The 17,125-nt window shown below is 39.9% G+C and overlaps 1 protein-coding gene across 2 annotated transcripts in view; it reads right to left on the bottom strand.

Moving 5' to 3' along the window:
* Positions 1–4,028: 4,028 nt before the first annotated feature.
* The window catches only part of LYPD6 (LY6/PLAUR domain containing 6), a 66,591-nt gene continuing 53,494 nt past the window's right edge, over positions 4,029–17,125 (bottom strand). For both annotated transcript variants that reach the window (XM_073304729.1, XM_073304730.1), the window contains exons 4-5: positions 9,406–9,536; positions 4,029–5,817 (exon numbers count right to left, since the gene is read on the bottom strand). In XM_073304729.1, the coding sequence (XP_073160830.1) occupies positions 5,656–5,817; positions 9,406–9,536 (293 nt within the window). In that variant the 3' untranslated portion in view covers positions 4,029–5,655. The remainder of the gene's footprint in view (positions 5,818–9,405; positions 9,537–17,125) is intronic.

The raw sequence follows: 17,125 nt of genomic DNA, 5'->3' as shown, positions 1-17,125 counted from the left end.
CATATGAGAGTAGTGCTTTCTCAAAGCAATTTCAGGACGCTATCAAGCTAGTCTACAGAGTTACTGGCTGCCTGGTCACACCACAGCCTTAACAAAAATCTATTGAAAAATCTTGTATTTCCAGTTTACAACAAAATGTTTCTTTTATGGTACAAAAATGAATCTAGGAAAATCAGCTAAAATTACTTCTGTAAATTGAAACTTTAATGAGAAAGCACAGAATATACAGTATCTTCTGAGCAAACAGATGTAAACTGTGTGCATCAGCTTCACAGGAAGTTTAAGTCTGAATTAGTTCTTTAGGTGTCTGACGTTTTTTCAATTGAATCAGAGCTCATAAGGATATAAATTGGAAGTAACTACATGAAAGCAACAGAAAGGTATACTGGTGTTAAACTGGTGAGAGAGAAGAATTAGGCCCTCTGTTTAGAAAATTACAATTTATCAAGAAAGCAGGAAATAGCTACACAACAATTACAAATTTGACTCATTTTAGGCTTGGCAGAATTCAATTTTCTTTGTAATTTCAATTGATAAGATCAATGTTTATTTTTAAGCATTTTTTTCCATTTTTACCAATTTAAATTTTCACAGCTGTGGGAAATTGAAGGGGGTTCAGGTATTGAAGGATCTGACAACAATTACTTGAAGACAGTAGATGTTGAGATTCAAAAAGTTAAAACTTTATAAACACTAAAACACAACTTGTCACCATTGCATGTCAAAATATACCAAGTAAATATCCTTAAAACAAACTCTAATAAGTTCTCAAGCAGCATTTTTCTTACTGTGGCATCTCTAAATTTCTGTTATCATCGATGGAAATATTTTTTCATTGGTTTGTGTGTGTGCAGAGAAATTGATGTTTACTGACATTTACTATTAAAAATCTAATCCTTCCAAGCCTATTTTATACTACCTCATATTCACTTTTTTATTATATGCTGAATTTTAATTAATGTCAACAGCAATAAGAACACAAGCTACTCACTGCTTAATATGGGATTTCTTGTTGGAAACCTGGCATGGTTGCAGTTCCTCCTAAACCTACAAGTAACAAAAATTACCTGGGAGGAATAACTGACAGGCTACATCCTTCAACTATTTTCATGAGAAGGAAGATTACTGACCTCAACGGAATATACTCATACACAGGAACACTTACGTCCCAATCCTGCTGGTATTCTGTGCATGGAACTACCATGGACTTCTCTTAGCGAGTGCCAGAGGATAAATATATAGGATCCAACCCAGCACCCACTGAAATCAAGGAAAAGTTTCACATGAGGTTTAGTGGGAAATGGATCAGACTCATGGGCACTTCTTTCTGTGGGAGCAATGAATGTAGTTCTTGACTTCAAAGGTTCTTCCTTTGCTAATGGGACCTAAAAGAAGCTAACGAAGGACAAAAGAAAGTTTGCAATTATTTTCTAAGAGGAGGAGGAAGAGAGGTAGAAAACCTAGTGGAAGAGCTGGAATTATCAAAACAATTTAAAATACATACAGATTATCAGACAAATAGGTCAACCTTTATATTTAAAACCTCATTTATTTGCACTATGTACAAAATTTACAACATTTAAAAATCAGATATTTAAAAAGATGATATGTTGTTCAGAGCCTAAAAATAAATATGTAGAATCTAACATTTGTGTGCTATTAAAATATCATACTACATCCACAGATTGGCTGGTGCACTAAGAGTTTGGGGCAAAGAGGAGAATTATGCACAGAGTCTCCGTAAACATTGTTTTCAGAGAATTTAATTTTTTTAAAACTATTATAACTATTATCTCCCACACTGTACAGTCCCAGTAACATGGACTTATTTGTTGACCACCCCCTGTAACTGTATATAACAGAACTGGTAGCAACTTCATTTGACAGTTCCAACTTCTCCTTTTAAGGGCAAGACAGGTCCTTGCACACCTGCAATGCACTGATGGGGATGAGGTTAGAGGAGATGGAGCTGCAAAGTAGAAGTAGCCTGAATCATTCTATCTATGCAATGATGAAACCATCAGAATAGCTTGGGTTGGCTGGAGAACATGATTACAGTGGCTGTACCTGTTGCTTTGGAAAGGTGAGTATGTGCCTTGACACAGCCTTGTACCTTCAATGGCTGGAGAGCACTACTGGGTTCACAAGCCATGTCTCAGTCTAGCACTCCCTTGATATGAGGTCTGCATAGGGACTGAGCTATATATGCCACTGGGGAGAGGCTCCCAGGGCCTGCTTGCCTATGAGTGCATCTGCACAGACACACCCAGAATTTGGCCATATGTCATTTAACTGTACAAATGGTAGGTACAATCCATTTTTAAATGCTTTACTACTAATAAAACATAATCCCTCCCTAGTAAAAAAAGATAGACACTATCGCAGTATAGTCAAGATGGTTCTACTCATCTAGCTCATCAAAATGTTGGTTACATTTGGTGAAGCTTCAGCAGTAACCTAAAAATATCACCCCGTTAATCAAGCATCAAAAACGTAATGTCTATAGGAAAAGTATTAAAAATAGAGATACAGCTTACATGTAGGGAGACTACTCTTGCAATCTCAGTGGCTGACCTATGCAGCCCTAATGCCAATGGGAGTTGAGGGTGCAGAGCAGCTCACAGGATTGGGCTTTAATAACCTAAGAAAGTCTACTCAAGAGGGGGTCAAACTTTGTGCAACTGCAGGCCACACCATTAACTCACCAGGAGCCCAAATGACATGCCTCCCTTGCATAAAAATAGTAGATTGCAACCACCCTTGTAATTAATACCAGGGATTGTTGAGATGGTCACTCAAATTAGAGATCCACATATTTTACTGCAATACCATAAAAATGATGCAACTCAACGAAAACACTGAAATTCCATGGTTTTTGACCAAGAACATGACCATTTGTGAATGAAAATGGGCCAACTTTCATGCAGTTTTATTTGTAAGTAAAATTAATTATTTTTTTTTAAAAAAGGGGTAAAGCTCAATTTTCACACTGAAATGTGTAAAAATATCTGAATTTTCACACAAGTAAAAGTTCTCCAACCCCTCAAAAATATGTGGGGCATGGGGAGGAAGGGTTCAGATGAATTGTGAGGTTTTGCAATTTTCCCATAAAAAAAATCTTTCACACAATCCTAAATAGTACAGATGTGTAGACCAAAAGAAGCCATTGATCATTACAACTAAGGGCTGGTCTACATTATGGGGGCAAGGGGGAGAATCGATCTAAGTTATGTAACTTCAGCTATATGAATAACGTAGCTGAAGTCGACGTACTTAGATCTACTTACCACGGTGTCATCACTGTGCATTTTTTGTTGAGGTGGAGTACACGCTAGAGCGATCGGCGGTTGATTTATCACATCGATACTAGACGCAATAAATCGACCCCCGCTGGATCAACTGCTGCCTGTCGATCTGAACGGTAGCGTAGACAAGCCTTAAGACAAGAGCATTGCTTACTGGGCTCAGTAGTGTCTACAGATTATTGATATTTCGAAGAAACTCTACCGGATTAGTGTTTGTGGACAATTTTTATGCCCTTTAGAAGGTACCTTCTTATCAAAGATTTTTTACAGAGCACTTGGATTCCAGCAATATTTCCTCCCTCTTTATAATACATTTCACTATATAAGCCTCGGAGCATAAACCTGTATTGTAATTTGATTAAGTGCAAGTTATCAGTTGATTCTTGCTAACCAAAAATAGCTCAAAAACACTTACATGGAAAATTACACGGTTGTACAATCTATCAAAATTCCACCCAGTTTTTTCTTTAGTTTTAAGTTAAACCAGTGAGGGAAACTTTAATTTACTACTGACCTTGTAAAGCAAGTTAATCTTTTTTCAACATTGGTGCAAAATATTATAAATTATCATAGTATATATTACAGTTTTACCCAATCTTAAAACAACTATCCTATTAGGGTAAATTGTTCTTAAGAATGTTTTTTTTAAAAAACAATACATTAGATTCTAATCATACCATACAAAAATAAATATTGTATAAATGATTTACAAGTGACATACACAACAGTTGGTGCCAAAATTATAGCCAAGACTATTAAAAGTTTCACCCTATATACCAGGAGTAAACATTAGAAATAAATGACGTTTTACTAGCCTTTCTTTGTCAGAGTACAATCATGCACTACAATGTGTTTCTTGACATGTGGCTAAACAGTTTTATACATTTTGATATATACTTTTAAATGTAAAACCTCAGGCATAGTCCTGCAGTTGTTTGGGATGTATAATTCTCACTGAAGTCAACAGGAATTTGGAGAGTGGGAACATTGCTGGATCAGTCCTTAATTTAGTAGTAATTTAATTCTAAATTCTGTCTCCAATGGTATTTAAAAATATTGTCATAAAAGTTGAATTTAGGCAAGCTTTATCTTATTCTCACTCTTAGTGTCCATACCCCAATGACATCACTGGGACTGGCATGCATGGACTCAGGCCAGAATATGTCTATGTGGTTGTTCCAAAACACAGTGAGTTCAATGGGACTTCTTACGTGCTTAAAGGTAAGCATGTGCTTAAGCGCTTTGCTAAATTAGAGTCAGTGTTAAGCACCTTGAAGGACTGGGCACCTACCTGTAAAAAGAAATAAAATTGTGAAGCACTATGAGCTGTGCTGCCTTGCCATGCACCATCATATTCCACAGGAGGCTTTCAAATAGCTTTTAATATACATTTTCCCCTCTTAGACTAAAGCTGGCTGGTTGTATTTGAGCCCATGTTTCAATCAATAAAGCTTAAAAAACTAAGGTCTCAGGCTTGACTTACAAAAGGTTGTGTGATGTCATTCTTTATAGAATAGATGAGTTTTTACAACAGGTAACACCACCATGCTCAGCACCACATCCAAACATTTTAAAAGTCAGACGTGAAGGTTTCTTTTTCCCCTCTGGGTTCTCATGAAGAAAAAAAACACATTTTCGCTGTTGATGGACTGCTTTAGAGAAGGCATTTGTGAACAGCTGAAGCCTGTTCACAATCTCCCATTGGACCCAGTTCTCCTCTAACTACTTTTATACTGGTGTAACTCCATTGACCTCAATGGAGTTACTCCTGATTTACATCACTGTAAGTGAAAGAAGCAGCAGATCCAATGGAAGTTTGTGGTGTGCAACAAAATGACAGGGCAGGCGTCGAGAGCTGAAAGGTTAGATTAGCTACTGTGAGGTTTCCAAACAAATCAGGAAGGTGCCAAAGATTGATATGAGAATCAAATTATTCTGTTGGAATCAGTAAATAAATACCTCTTCATGAGAGAGCTTCAAATAAGCTGCATAATATATCTTTAACAAATATTACCACTTCACAGAGAGAAGACAAATTTCTAGAATATTCTATGTACCAGTGTATATGGGTGACCCACTAGCTTTGAAAATATTTCAAATGTGTTTCTACTCAAAATATTAAGTGAAAACAATTGGATTATTCTCCCCTTCAGGAGAATACACTTCAGGAACATTTAGGTGCAGTACTAACCAAAATTAACAAAAAAAAATCAAGAAGAAATTAAAATTTTGGGAATGTTGTTGAAATACTAAGATTTTGAACATATATTAAGATAAGGTCATATATCGATACTAAGGTTTTCATCCAGTTGAGCTTTTCCAACTATACAAATGGCACCATATGACATCGCTATGAAGTAAATACCAACAGGAGACATGACGTTATTATTGATATATGTTGGGAAAGTCTTTTTGTCTGATTTATAGGGGATGTCGTTGCAAATATTGCATCAGTTGCATTTCTGGGTAATGGCAAGTTACAGATATTTCCTTCACAGCAGGAAGTGCAGATCTGAAAGAAATAAAACTGTTCAGTAACCAGAGTTATTCCACTTTTGAAGATACCTCAGTACCTCAGACTAACGAGTGGATTTATCATGATGTTTGCAAACCATCACATCGGTCATTCTGCTTGTATGTTATATCCCTGCCCCCAACTCTTTGTCTGTCTTTCCATTTACATTGTAAGCTCTTAGGTGTGGAGACGGTCTCTTATTCCATGATTGTACAGTGACTGGCACAATGGTGTCCCAATCTCTGTGGAGGTTCCTAGGGACTACTGCAATACAAATAACAACAGTCACCCCTCCTTATTCTGGAGAGGCCTGGAGACACTGAATTTGTCTAGGATAGTATTAAGGTGTTAAGAATAGCAATTTGGGGTCTGGCACGCGGTCAGGTGGGCAAGAGAGTTGTCTAGGACAGATGCGTGGCCTGGACAAGTGATGTCTGCTATAGGGAGGGCCGTAGCATTCAGTTTAAAACAAATATACTTTTTTTCAGAGTAAGCCATTTAAAAAATAACACCCATTTTGGCTGTATGCTTACAGCAGAGTCGATGCGATATGTAGCATAACTTTCAGAAATTAATCATGAATTTATCTAGGCCTTTCTAGGTACCCATCACCTGATATCTAGGCTAATATAATACTGGAGAATTAAATACACAAAGATACATGTTCTATGTATACAGCCTATTGGGAATAAATACTATTCAAAGGCCTGAATTCTCAGTTTCATTAAGGTCCCTTTACACCATTCTGGCAGCATAAAGAAGACTTAAAAGGTGTGTAAAGTAAAGTCAGCTTCAATGGGACTGCTCCCAATCCCATGTATAAAGTTTATCTTGTGTTTTTGTCTTGGAGGATCACCACCATAATCTGTCTTGGAGTTTAATTACCCGAGCAACTCTCTTTAGTTATTAAGAGTTCAAGGGCAGAGAGAATTAGAAGTTTGGTTCCACAACAGTTAGTGATAAAAGATTTTAAATGTTACCAACCGGTCACATTTGAGAGCAACATTCAGAAATATTAACTAAGTACATTGGACACCACGCATCTTAACTGACCTGAATGCTGGAAGTGTAGATGGGAAGGGGCGCATTTTAAGGTATATCACTCAGTTGTGTCCTAGAATTACTGAATGCTAGCATAGGATAATAGATAGAAATGAGCATATGGGATTTTTAACTACCCTGCAAGGCCCGCATGATGAGTGTCGCCTAGTGGAAACACCACAACATTTCAGGGGGTGTTGATTCCTGTCCAGTATCCCCTGTTAAAAAAAAGGAGCATAAAGTTGGTGCCAGTGACTGACACATACCCAGATACAGCAGGCGTTACTGCAAGTGAACATTTCAGGGAAGATTGTGCTTTGGTTCCATAGGACTATGCATGGACATGTAGGACCAGTCAGGAACTTGGCTCAGGGGACAGAGGAGTTGCATGCCACCAAGAACAAGTGAGTCAGGTGTGGGGGACGTGAGGGAGTGGCTTCCCCCCACTTTCAGGCATCATCCACTGATCTGGCCAGGCACCAGGTAAAAGTAAGTTGCACCCTTTTCAAGGCTACAGTAAGTTACTTCTCCTTGCAGAGGGAGCGAATAATTCCTTCCTGGGTCTACTGCATGATGTATCAATATTTAATGTCATTTGGGAAAACTTATCCAGTCAACATTAACATTCTCATTTCCTCCTCTCTTTGGGGGCTGGAGGAGTGGTTTTTTGGTCACCAGCCCATGTCAGCATAGTTCCTGCAGAAACAGTAGTGACATGGGCCAAAAGAGAGGCGGGGGAAGGAACAGGTGAAGAGGAACATGGCCTTCACACAGATGGCACAGGCCCCTGCGAATAGTGGGGGAGTCACTGGTTTACCCCTGCTTCTTTTGTCCCTCACCATCAAGTGATAATCATAGAATATCAGGGTTGGAAGGGACCTCAGGAGGTCATCTAGTCCAACCCCCTGTTCAAAGCAGGACCGATCCCCGACTAAATCATCCCAGCCAGGGCTTTGTCAAGCCTGACCTTAAAAACTTCTAGGGAAGGAGATTCCACCACCTCCCTAGGTAACACATTCCAGTGTTTCACCACCCTCTTAGTGAAAAAGTTTTTCCTAATATCCAATCTAAACCTCCCCCACTGCAACTTGAGACCATTACTCCTCGTTCTGTCATCTGCTACCATTGAGAACAGTCTAGAGCCATCTTCTCTGGAACCCCCTTTCAGGTAGTTGAAACCAGCTATCAAATCCCCCCTCATTCTTCTCTTCTGCAGACTAAACATCCCCAGTTCCCTCAGCCTCTCCTCATAAGTCATGTGTTCCAGTCCCCTAATCATTTTTGTTGCCCTCCCCTGGACTCTTTCCAATTTTTCCACATCCTTCTTGTAGTGTGGGGACCAAAACTGGACACAGTACTCCAGATGAGGCCTTACCAATGTCGAATAGAGGGGAACGATCATGTCCCTCGAACTGCTGGCAATGCCCCTACTTATACATCCCAAAATGCCATTGGCCTTCTTGGCAACAAGGGCACACTGTTGACTCAAATGTGTAGGAGAACTTCACAGATCTTCATGTGGCCCAGGCAGGAGGGAATGCTATGGCCCTAAATTGCTAGAATACCCCAGGGAACACAGAGCTTGGTTGGTTACTCATAGGAATATCTGACTGGAACCTACTTTTGAAATGTGTCAGGAGTTTGAAATCTTGACTTATTTTTCAATAAAACAGCCTTTTAAAATAACCCATTCCTGATAAAATTAGAAGATCCAGCTCATGTATGGAATAAATAAGTCACTGCATGATTACTGACTGGCCAGTGCCCTTTCACCTATCACCAATGCCCTACATTGGTGAGGGTACAAAAACACTTCACAGGACAATGTCCCCACTCATTAAAACTAACTGGGCTGAGAAAATCAGGAAGTATAATAGTATAAGCAAAATGTTGGTTTTTTTTTAAATTCATTAGAATGGTTCTCTTTCCTGCAGTACCAGTGGGTCTTTAACATACCATCAAAAACATCTAGCCATGTCCCTGTCTTTCGTCTTGTGGACCCAACATTTTAATTCCTCAAGGAGAGTGGGATGATGTTACTCTTTCCTGTGTTTATGTTTTCACACTTTTCAATCTGTATATATACATACTGGCCCAAATCCTTCCTCAGTTATTACCAATTTTTACTCAGACAAAGTTTCCTTTGCCTGAGAAAAGGGAGTTTTGTCACTGCGTAAAACCTGACTAAGGATTTCAGGATTTGCTCCTGTCTTTGTAAGGGGAATGTTTATAGATTTTGCCTAGCTCTGCAGAGTTCATGCAAATTATATGCTCTCATTATTTAACACGGACCAAATTCACTTAAATCACTAACATCAGTGGGAGCAGGAGTTAGCCCATAATCCTCTTTACCTAATGCTTAAAAGGATCACTTCCCTTTTTTCTATGAAACAAAGCAACATGAATATAGCAAAGGACTGATCAAAAATAGAGACATTACAATTTTGGTGATGTTGTTCCTCCTGTTGTATGTGTCAGACTTCTGGCTAAGAGCAGAAGATTTCTGCACAGTTTTTACCAAAGCAGATAGCTTTTGCTCCTAACCTTGTGGCCTTCATGTTTTGAATCTATGCATCCAGTAGACAAACAGTCCTCCAGTGGCACACAGCGCTTAGTGACAGATATACTTTCTCCACCAGCTTCCAATATGTGTTGAGTGTAGCAATATCTTGTCCCTAGAAAGAGAGAGAAAAGCATGTTTGGGTTTGGACAAATTCTATTTATAATTCATACTTCACAGAGTAGTTGTGATCACATTCTGGAAATATGGATGCAATCAGTAAGTAAAGAAAGTCATGGCAAAGACCAAAAAAATGGAAGAAATATACCAAATTCCTATCCTAGATCAAAGTGTAAATATATACACACTAGTGCTGTAAGCTCTTATACAGCTCCTCAGATCTCAAACATCTCTGAAACTTTTAAAGTTTTGATCCATATCATAGAGTCATAGAAGATTAGGGTTGAAAGAGAGGTCATCTAGTCATATCTAGATATGGATCCAAATATCATGGGTGAACTAAAGAGACCTCCAGACTCTGAGCATTTCAATATGGATCCAAGTCTAAAAATCAATAGCTCAGGACCTAGTGCTAGTTTATAGCACTGCTAGCTAAAAAAAAAAAAAGTATTAAATTCACACCAATTGCAGGAATTCGCCATTCACGTTTTGTCCCTAAAGCTGACCTTTCATGGCCCTTAACATCAATGTATATGGGTTTAAAGATTCTCTTCCACTAACTTCATGTACATGCTTTCCTTCCTCATGATTGAGATCACTGCAAATGCGAGTCATCCTTCCCATAGTCCATAATCTAGACAGAGGACTGAACAGGTGGTCAGGAATGCCTGTCTTCTAATCCTGGCTCTGCCACCAGCTAGCTGTGTACTCTTGGGCAAGTCACTTAGCATCTCCATACCTCAGTTTCTGCACCTATAAAATGGTGATTAATGCACTTCCCTACCATACAGGGAACTTATGAGGATTAACTAGCTCTATGTTTCCCAAACTGTAATGAAGTCAATGACATCCTCCACTATTCCCACTAGGGGCGAGGGTGTTAAACACCTTCACATCTCAATTTATACATCTTCTACGCCTTCCCTTCCCCCTGGCCAGTCCTTTGCACCCTTCTCCCACCCCCACAGGAAGCTGTACCCCACCCTTTTGGAAATGCTGAACTAGCTAATGTTTTTTAAATGCTCTGAAAATGTAAACCATTGTGTGAGTGATTTAAAAAATCATAATTGTCTTCAACTACAAAGGGAACAGAAAGCCACTGGGCTCTAATTTCCTATTTCTGTAAGATGATAGCAAAATAATATAAACATAGGAAACGTTTTTTCTCATTTTTATGTCCTGCTTGGTAGGTAGTGATGAACATCCTGCCTGCTTTCATGGGGGAAAAAAATGTGTAATTAAATTAAAGTGGATGTTCTTGTGCAGCTGTTATCTTTAACTGGAAGAGAATCTCTCAAACTTTTCCCTTTTTAGGTATTCATCAACTACAAAGAGAAGGATTATTGAACAAATGTGTTATTAGTTAACACGGGCAATAAAAATACCAAATGTTTGTCATAAGTTTGGCCAGCTCTGAACTTGAGTGGTGATACCCATGACAAACAGACTTGAGCATTTCAGATCTCTGACGATGATCTAACAGACTGCCTTTGCTTAAATCTACAGTCACTACAAATGCAAGACTTTTAATATATATTCTACTAAGAGGTCAGAGCCTAATTTTATCAGATGTTGAGCGCTCTCTACTCCCACTGAAGGTGACTGGACTTGAAAGCACTCAGGCCCAGATCCTCAAAGATATTTAGGCACCTAAATCTTATTGAAATCAATGGGAGTAAGGTGCCATTTAATACCTCAGCACCTCACAGGATTGGGCCTCTAGAGTAAAATCCATTCCCAATAAAGCAACAGAACAAGGCCTATGCATGTACCACTTTAGCCTCACATAAACCTTATCTGTTGCACAGAGCCCGTGCTGTCCCTCTGCACAGGGATGAAGTTCACCCTTTATACATATCAGCTGAAACCCATTTACAATTCCATGTTTCTAGAAGACACCCCAATATAATGCACCCACTGGCTCTCTTTAATAGGAGTTTCATTGTGATTCACAGACTTACTTTGGGCTGAAAAAGTTTGATAAGGAACAATATTTTACGTAGTTTTTTTGAAAATATTCTAGGTCATAACCAGTGAGATATGTGCATTTGTGTGTCATATGAGACCTACCCTTCCTCTCTTTCATAAATACTTCTTAGGTCATGAACATCTCCTGCAAGGTGAGGATCACCCTGAAATCCTGTTGAAGTCAGTTGGAATTCAGGGGCTCTGCAGCTTGGAGAATCAGCTCCCTAGTGAGCAACAAACTGTGTTTAAGTATTACTGAGGGTCAGATCATCCAAGGCACCTAACACCTATTAAAATCAATGGCAGTCAGGTACCTACGTATCTTTTAGGATCTGGACCAGAGTGCCTGGGTGACAACTGAGAACACCTGGCACTTCTCAAGACATGCTCAGTACCTCGCAAGATTGAGCTCTCACAGAGAAGCATTGCAATGCTTGCATTTACCAGCTTCCATCTACATGCACCAGTGAAGATGCTCTTATCATCCCAAATAAAAGTCTTTTTTCCCTGGATTCAAAATACATGCATACAAAAACACTCTCAAGGGACTGAAGTAAAGTAATGTTCTTTGTGCTTTCTAGCCTTTTGTTATATATTGCCTGTTTTCCCAGTGCAGGGTAAGAGCAGTGATCACAGCTGATAAGATGAAGGCATACCTTGGGTTTATATAGAGGACAAGAGGCAGCCCAGAGCAAAGATGAGTGTAAAAGTGAAATAGATAAATCTACATTACAGTTAATACCTTGGAAAGGTGAGAGCTTTGGTATGCTGAAGCTGATGGGGTCACAGGTAAGCAAATGGGCTGATGGGCCTGCCCACTACATAAAGTTAAACCAAATAATCAAAGAATTCATAATGGAGTCAGTGTCCTTTAGCTGTGCATCATCTCTTTGGCACTAAGGTGTCCAAGGCAATGTAGGAACTGTGACATAACCAAGAACAGAACAGAGTTCTCCTGTTTCCCAGATACTTGCCTTAATTATAAGATCATCTCATATCAAGTTAAATTTTACCCAAATTTTAAGTTGTGCAAAAAAATGAATTTTTAAAAAATAATATATGATTTAGAAGTTGAATATGTTTCTTTAAATACAGTTTCAGTTAAAGGTGGAGCTCGTACTGCCACCTATAGTTAAGGTTGCTCAACACTTTCCATTATACGACCCCGTTTTCAATGACTTATAAGTTTATAAACAGTTCAGGCTAAAATTTCCCAGGCTGGATGTCTGCCTCAGAAAGAACTGTGTTTTTTTTTTTTTTTTAAGTTTCAACAAAAATGCTTCAGTCATTTCAGATAATTAAGATTAGGGGAAAATCTGTTGTTTTGTCCATGTTAAGAGAAATTCTTTCAACCATTCTGTCAACAAGCTCTGGCACCTCCATGCTGTGCCATTTGCCATCACAATGAAAATTCGCCTAAATTTGATCAAGTTATAGCCTCTGGAAAATCTCCGTTTGCACATGCTCAGTAGACATTTGTTAGAATTTGGTAGCAAGTTCTCCAAAGACTCCATCTCCACTGAGCATGCTCAATCCCCTCACAGCTCCTATGAGCAACTGGACTGCATATGTCTATCCCCACAGAGTGATTGAGCATCCTGAAGCCTCAAGTGCTGAGCAAGCATTTCCTTCCAATTGCTCCTCCCAGCTGCTGAGAGCTGCTGGGGTGTTGGGCACAGGGAGCTGTCTTGGGAGAGAGGGACAGGATTTAAGTGGGGATGGGCTAGAAGAAGAGGGGGCAGAGGCTGGGATGTGGTGGGGGAGGGCAACAAAAGCCAGAGTGCAGGGGAGTTAAACAGGCATAGAAGTGAAGGGGGCAAGAGATGGGGCACTGGAGGGGTGGTGTTGGATGACAGCAGAAGAGGGAACAGGAGCTGGGGCTTGGGTCTGTTAGACAGTAGCAGAAGGGAAGGGAAGCAGGAGCTTTAGGAGGTTGGATAGGAGCAGAGAGGGCTTGACTTTCAGTTTTACCATGCTTTTAACATAGGATTTTTAGATGTAATATGTATACAGGATCTGACAGTCATAACCATGACGCTGCTTCAGATGGCACCTATCCACTTAACAGTTTGCCTCAGTTGTCAGACTCTGCTCAGTAGCCATTCAGGAACTGAATATCAGGAATACTCCTAGTGCTGGGTCATAACAGAACTGGATAACTAACCCACTGTGCTTGAGATGGGCCTACCCAGAAGAGTGGGCAGGCTAATGTACAATGCTAAGGCATGAGCCCGCACTCTTCTGCACTCTAGCAATTGCTGTCAGTCATTCATGTTCACTCCAGGGGTTGTTCATGTTTTAATAATACACTGCACTAATCTTTAGTTATGCAGAAATGTGCTTTCCATGGTAACTCTTGCATTTAAGCTCCTGTGAAAGTGACTTAATTTTTTAAAATATCTATTTAACTAAAACAAATTTTCTATTATTTTTTTAAATGCAATACCGAGAATTTTCTTATCTTGCAATATCACATAACACAAGCAGCCCAGAAAAGGCTCAGATAACTGCAGAGCAGGAGGTGCTGCAACTTTACTCCTCTAACCCCCCCCGAGATAAAATCACCAACCTATGGAATGAGTAAATAACTTCAGGTCTTCACAATTAGCCTGGGGATCAATTTTCAGTTATAAGGTAAATTTTTAGGCCTGTTTACTAGAACTGTGACATGAAATTATTTTTTCTTCTTTCAATTTGTTTAAAAAAACTGATAAATTAGTTTATTTTGAAATGATTTGCTTGGAAAGTTGGAGATAAAAAAACAAAAACAAACCAACAAACACACACAGACACTGATTTTGCATCCAGAAGGAACAAATACAGATCACATCTGACTTTCCTTACAATGTGAACTGGTAAAGTTTTCAGCCTGATTCTGACGCATGTAAGCCAATAGCACTGATTCATTTAGTTACACCAGTGTAACTCGACTGACTCAGTGGAGTTATTCCTGAATTACAATAGTGTTAGAAGACAATCAGGACCAACAGATTTACACCAGTTTAAAATCAGTATTAAGTGATAGCAGAATTAATGCTTCTCTCTCCCCCTTTCTCTCAAAAAAAAAAAAACCCACACAAAAAACAAAAAACAAAACAAGACAAAAAGAAAAGGAGGACTTGTGGCACCTTAGAGACTAACCAATTTATTTGAGCATAAGCTTTCGTGAGCTACAGCTCACTTCATCGGGTGCATAAAGTGGAAAATACAGTGAGGAGATTTATATACACACAGACCATGAAAAAAATGGGTGTTTATCATATACATTGTAAGGAGAGTGATCACTTAAGATGAGCTATTACCAGCAGGAGAGTGGGGTGGGGGGGAGAGAAAACCAAGGTGAAGTGAGTTGTAGCTCACGAAAGCTTATGCTCAAATAAACTGGTTAGTCTCTAAGGTGCCACAAGTACTCCTTTTCTTTTTGCGAATACAGACTAACACGGCTGCTACTCTAAAACAAGACAAGCTACACTTTGTTCCATCTCTCAGACTTTCCTTTGCATCTGTTCCAAAATCCATGGTCATAAATAAAAAATGCCAGTGCACGTTATACTTGTCATTTCTGCAAGCAACAGCTCATGGAAACTACTCCTTCCTTCTTCCAAAGAAAGAGCAACTCTGGCCTTGGCCCTTTAAATTTTCTACTTGTTCTGCAGAAAAGGAGAGCTGTTTCTTACAAGAATGCAGTGGAAATCACCTGCAGGACAGGAACACTTTAAAGAGCCAGAGCTGTAAAATGGAGTGTGTTGCATGCATTGCTGCCCAACACCAAAGTAACACCGTGCTGTCTAGGTTATTATTTTCTATTCATTCCAAAGAATGCCACTATAGGGAGGTGGCACACAAGGACATTGTCTCAGCCTCTGAAGATAAAAAAAAGTAGAGCATATAGTGAATCTGAGCTTGGTTCAGGCTGAAGTCCAGCTACAAAGTACACTGTTCCCAATGTACCTTGATAGTTTTAGGACTAAATGCTCCATGCTATGTGAGCAAAATGCCATCTGATAACTCCATTCTACGAAGATTTGGGTTTCTTTGTTCTAAAGATAAAAAGATGGATTTGAATTTCCACCTGGTCGATTCCGGGCTCCAAAATCCCATATTCTGTAAATACGTAGTGATCCTGCTGTGGTGAAATGTAAGAGAAACCAAGCATTTTTAAAAGCAGATAAAACAAACAAGCTTTAATACAAGGTAGAGTGGCAACAGTAGTTCACAGACATACCATCAAAAGCTGGTCTGCATGAGCCTGATTAACGAAATAAAGAGAGTCACTGGAAACATGATTTCCAAAAAGAAAGCAATTGGCATTGCCTAGCTATTGGCTTCCCTTTAATGTCTGAACCAGTGATTCTTTGAAGCTGGGAAACATTTTTATTGAAAGCAAGCCTTGCAGTCATTCTTTTGTGTCTGATAGACTAGTCTGCAGATTGTTTTTAGCCACTATCATCATTGTCAATTATTTAAAATAATGTGTATTCCTGCCAAAACAGGGTGGGAACTGCTACTATTGCCATCATTTGACACAAGCTGTTCTGATCTTTCATTGTTATTGAAGTTACATTAATTTAAACTCTTAAAAAAACAAATTAAATTCAGAAGGATTTCCTGCATCTCTTTGGTTTAGTCTAGGGACACAGGATGGCTGGTCTTTGCTATTGGGACTATTGTCTTTTGGTTTCGGAGATGCATGAAAAGCACTGACTACAGAAGGCATTTGCAATGGGCCAATCACCACCAAATCTAGGTACATAATTCAGAAAGATGCTGGATGAGAAAGCTAAAGGACATTATTAAATATATATTAAGTGCCGATTGAAAAGAACTGGCTAGATGAAGGCTGCTTTCCAAAAACATCAGCTGCTTACATCTTGAGTTCTGTAGATTCAGTTGCAAAAGGTCAGTCAGCAATATTTCTTGACCATTGTAAACTTCTCTCTGCAGCTCCTTTATTTTGAACAGTTTCATGAGTAACTGTCAGGGCCAAATCTGGATCCCCTATGAATGGCTCAAGAAAATGGACTTAGTCAAGGGGACTTGTACCGGTTTTAGAGGAAGACGTACACCAGTGCGGGTATCTAGCAGCAAAGTGGAGGATACTCACACACCTGTTTTGCTGTGGCTGGACTATGATAGTTTATACCCTTGGGCTTCCCCTATATATGGGAAGGATATGCTTGGCCAGTGGATCTGTGTAGTGTTGATCACCTGGCCCTGCCTGTCCCTCTCTCAATAGCACTGGGGAGAGAGACACCATGAATAAGGCTCTGTGCTTGTCACAGAGGTCATGGAAGTCACGGATTCCGTGACTTTCCATGACCTCCGTGACTTCTGCAGCGACCCAGGCAGCTGGCCCGGGAGCCACCTGAGCACCTCGGGCAGCCCCTGGGCCAGTCCCACCAGCTGCTGCTGGGGCAGTCTTGGGCCCACCCCCAGCAGCAGGAGTTTGGGTGGGTGGGAGCTTAGGGCTGGGGATTGGGCTGCGGGGCGGTGTTTACCGGGGGGGGGGAACCTCTCCAGAAGGGCTACAGGAACTCCCCTCCCTCAGCTCCTAGCTCCGCCCACAGGCACCACCCCCACAGCTCCCACTGGCCACAGTTCCCAGCCAATGGGAGC

The sequence above is a fragment of the Lepidochelys kempii genome, chromosome 11 (assembly GCF_965140285.1).
Source record: "Lepidochelys kempii isolate rLepKem1 chromosome 11, rLepKem1.hap1, whole genome shotgun sequence".
Taxonomy (NCBI): Eukaryota; Metazoa; Chordata; order Testudines; family Cheloniidae; genus Lepidochelys; species Lepidochelys kempii.
This window is presented reverse-complemented; position numbering and strand designations above follow the sequence as displayed.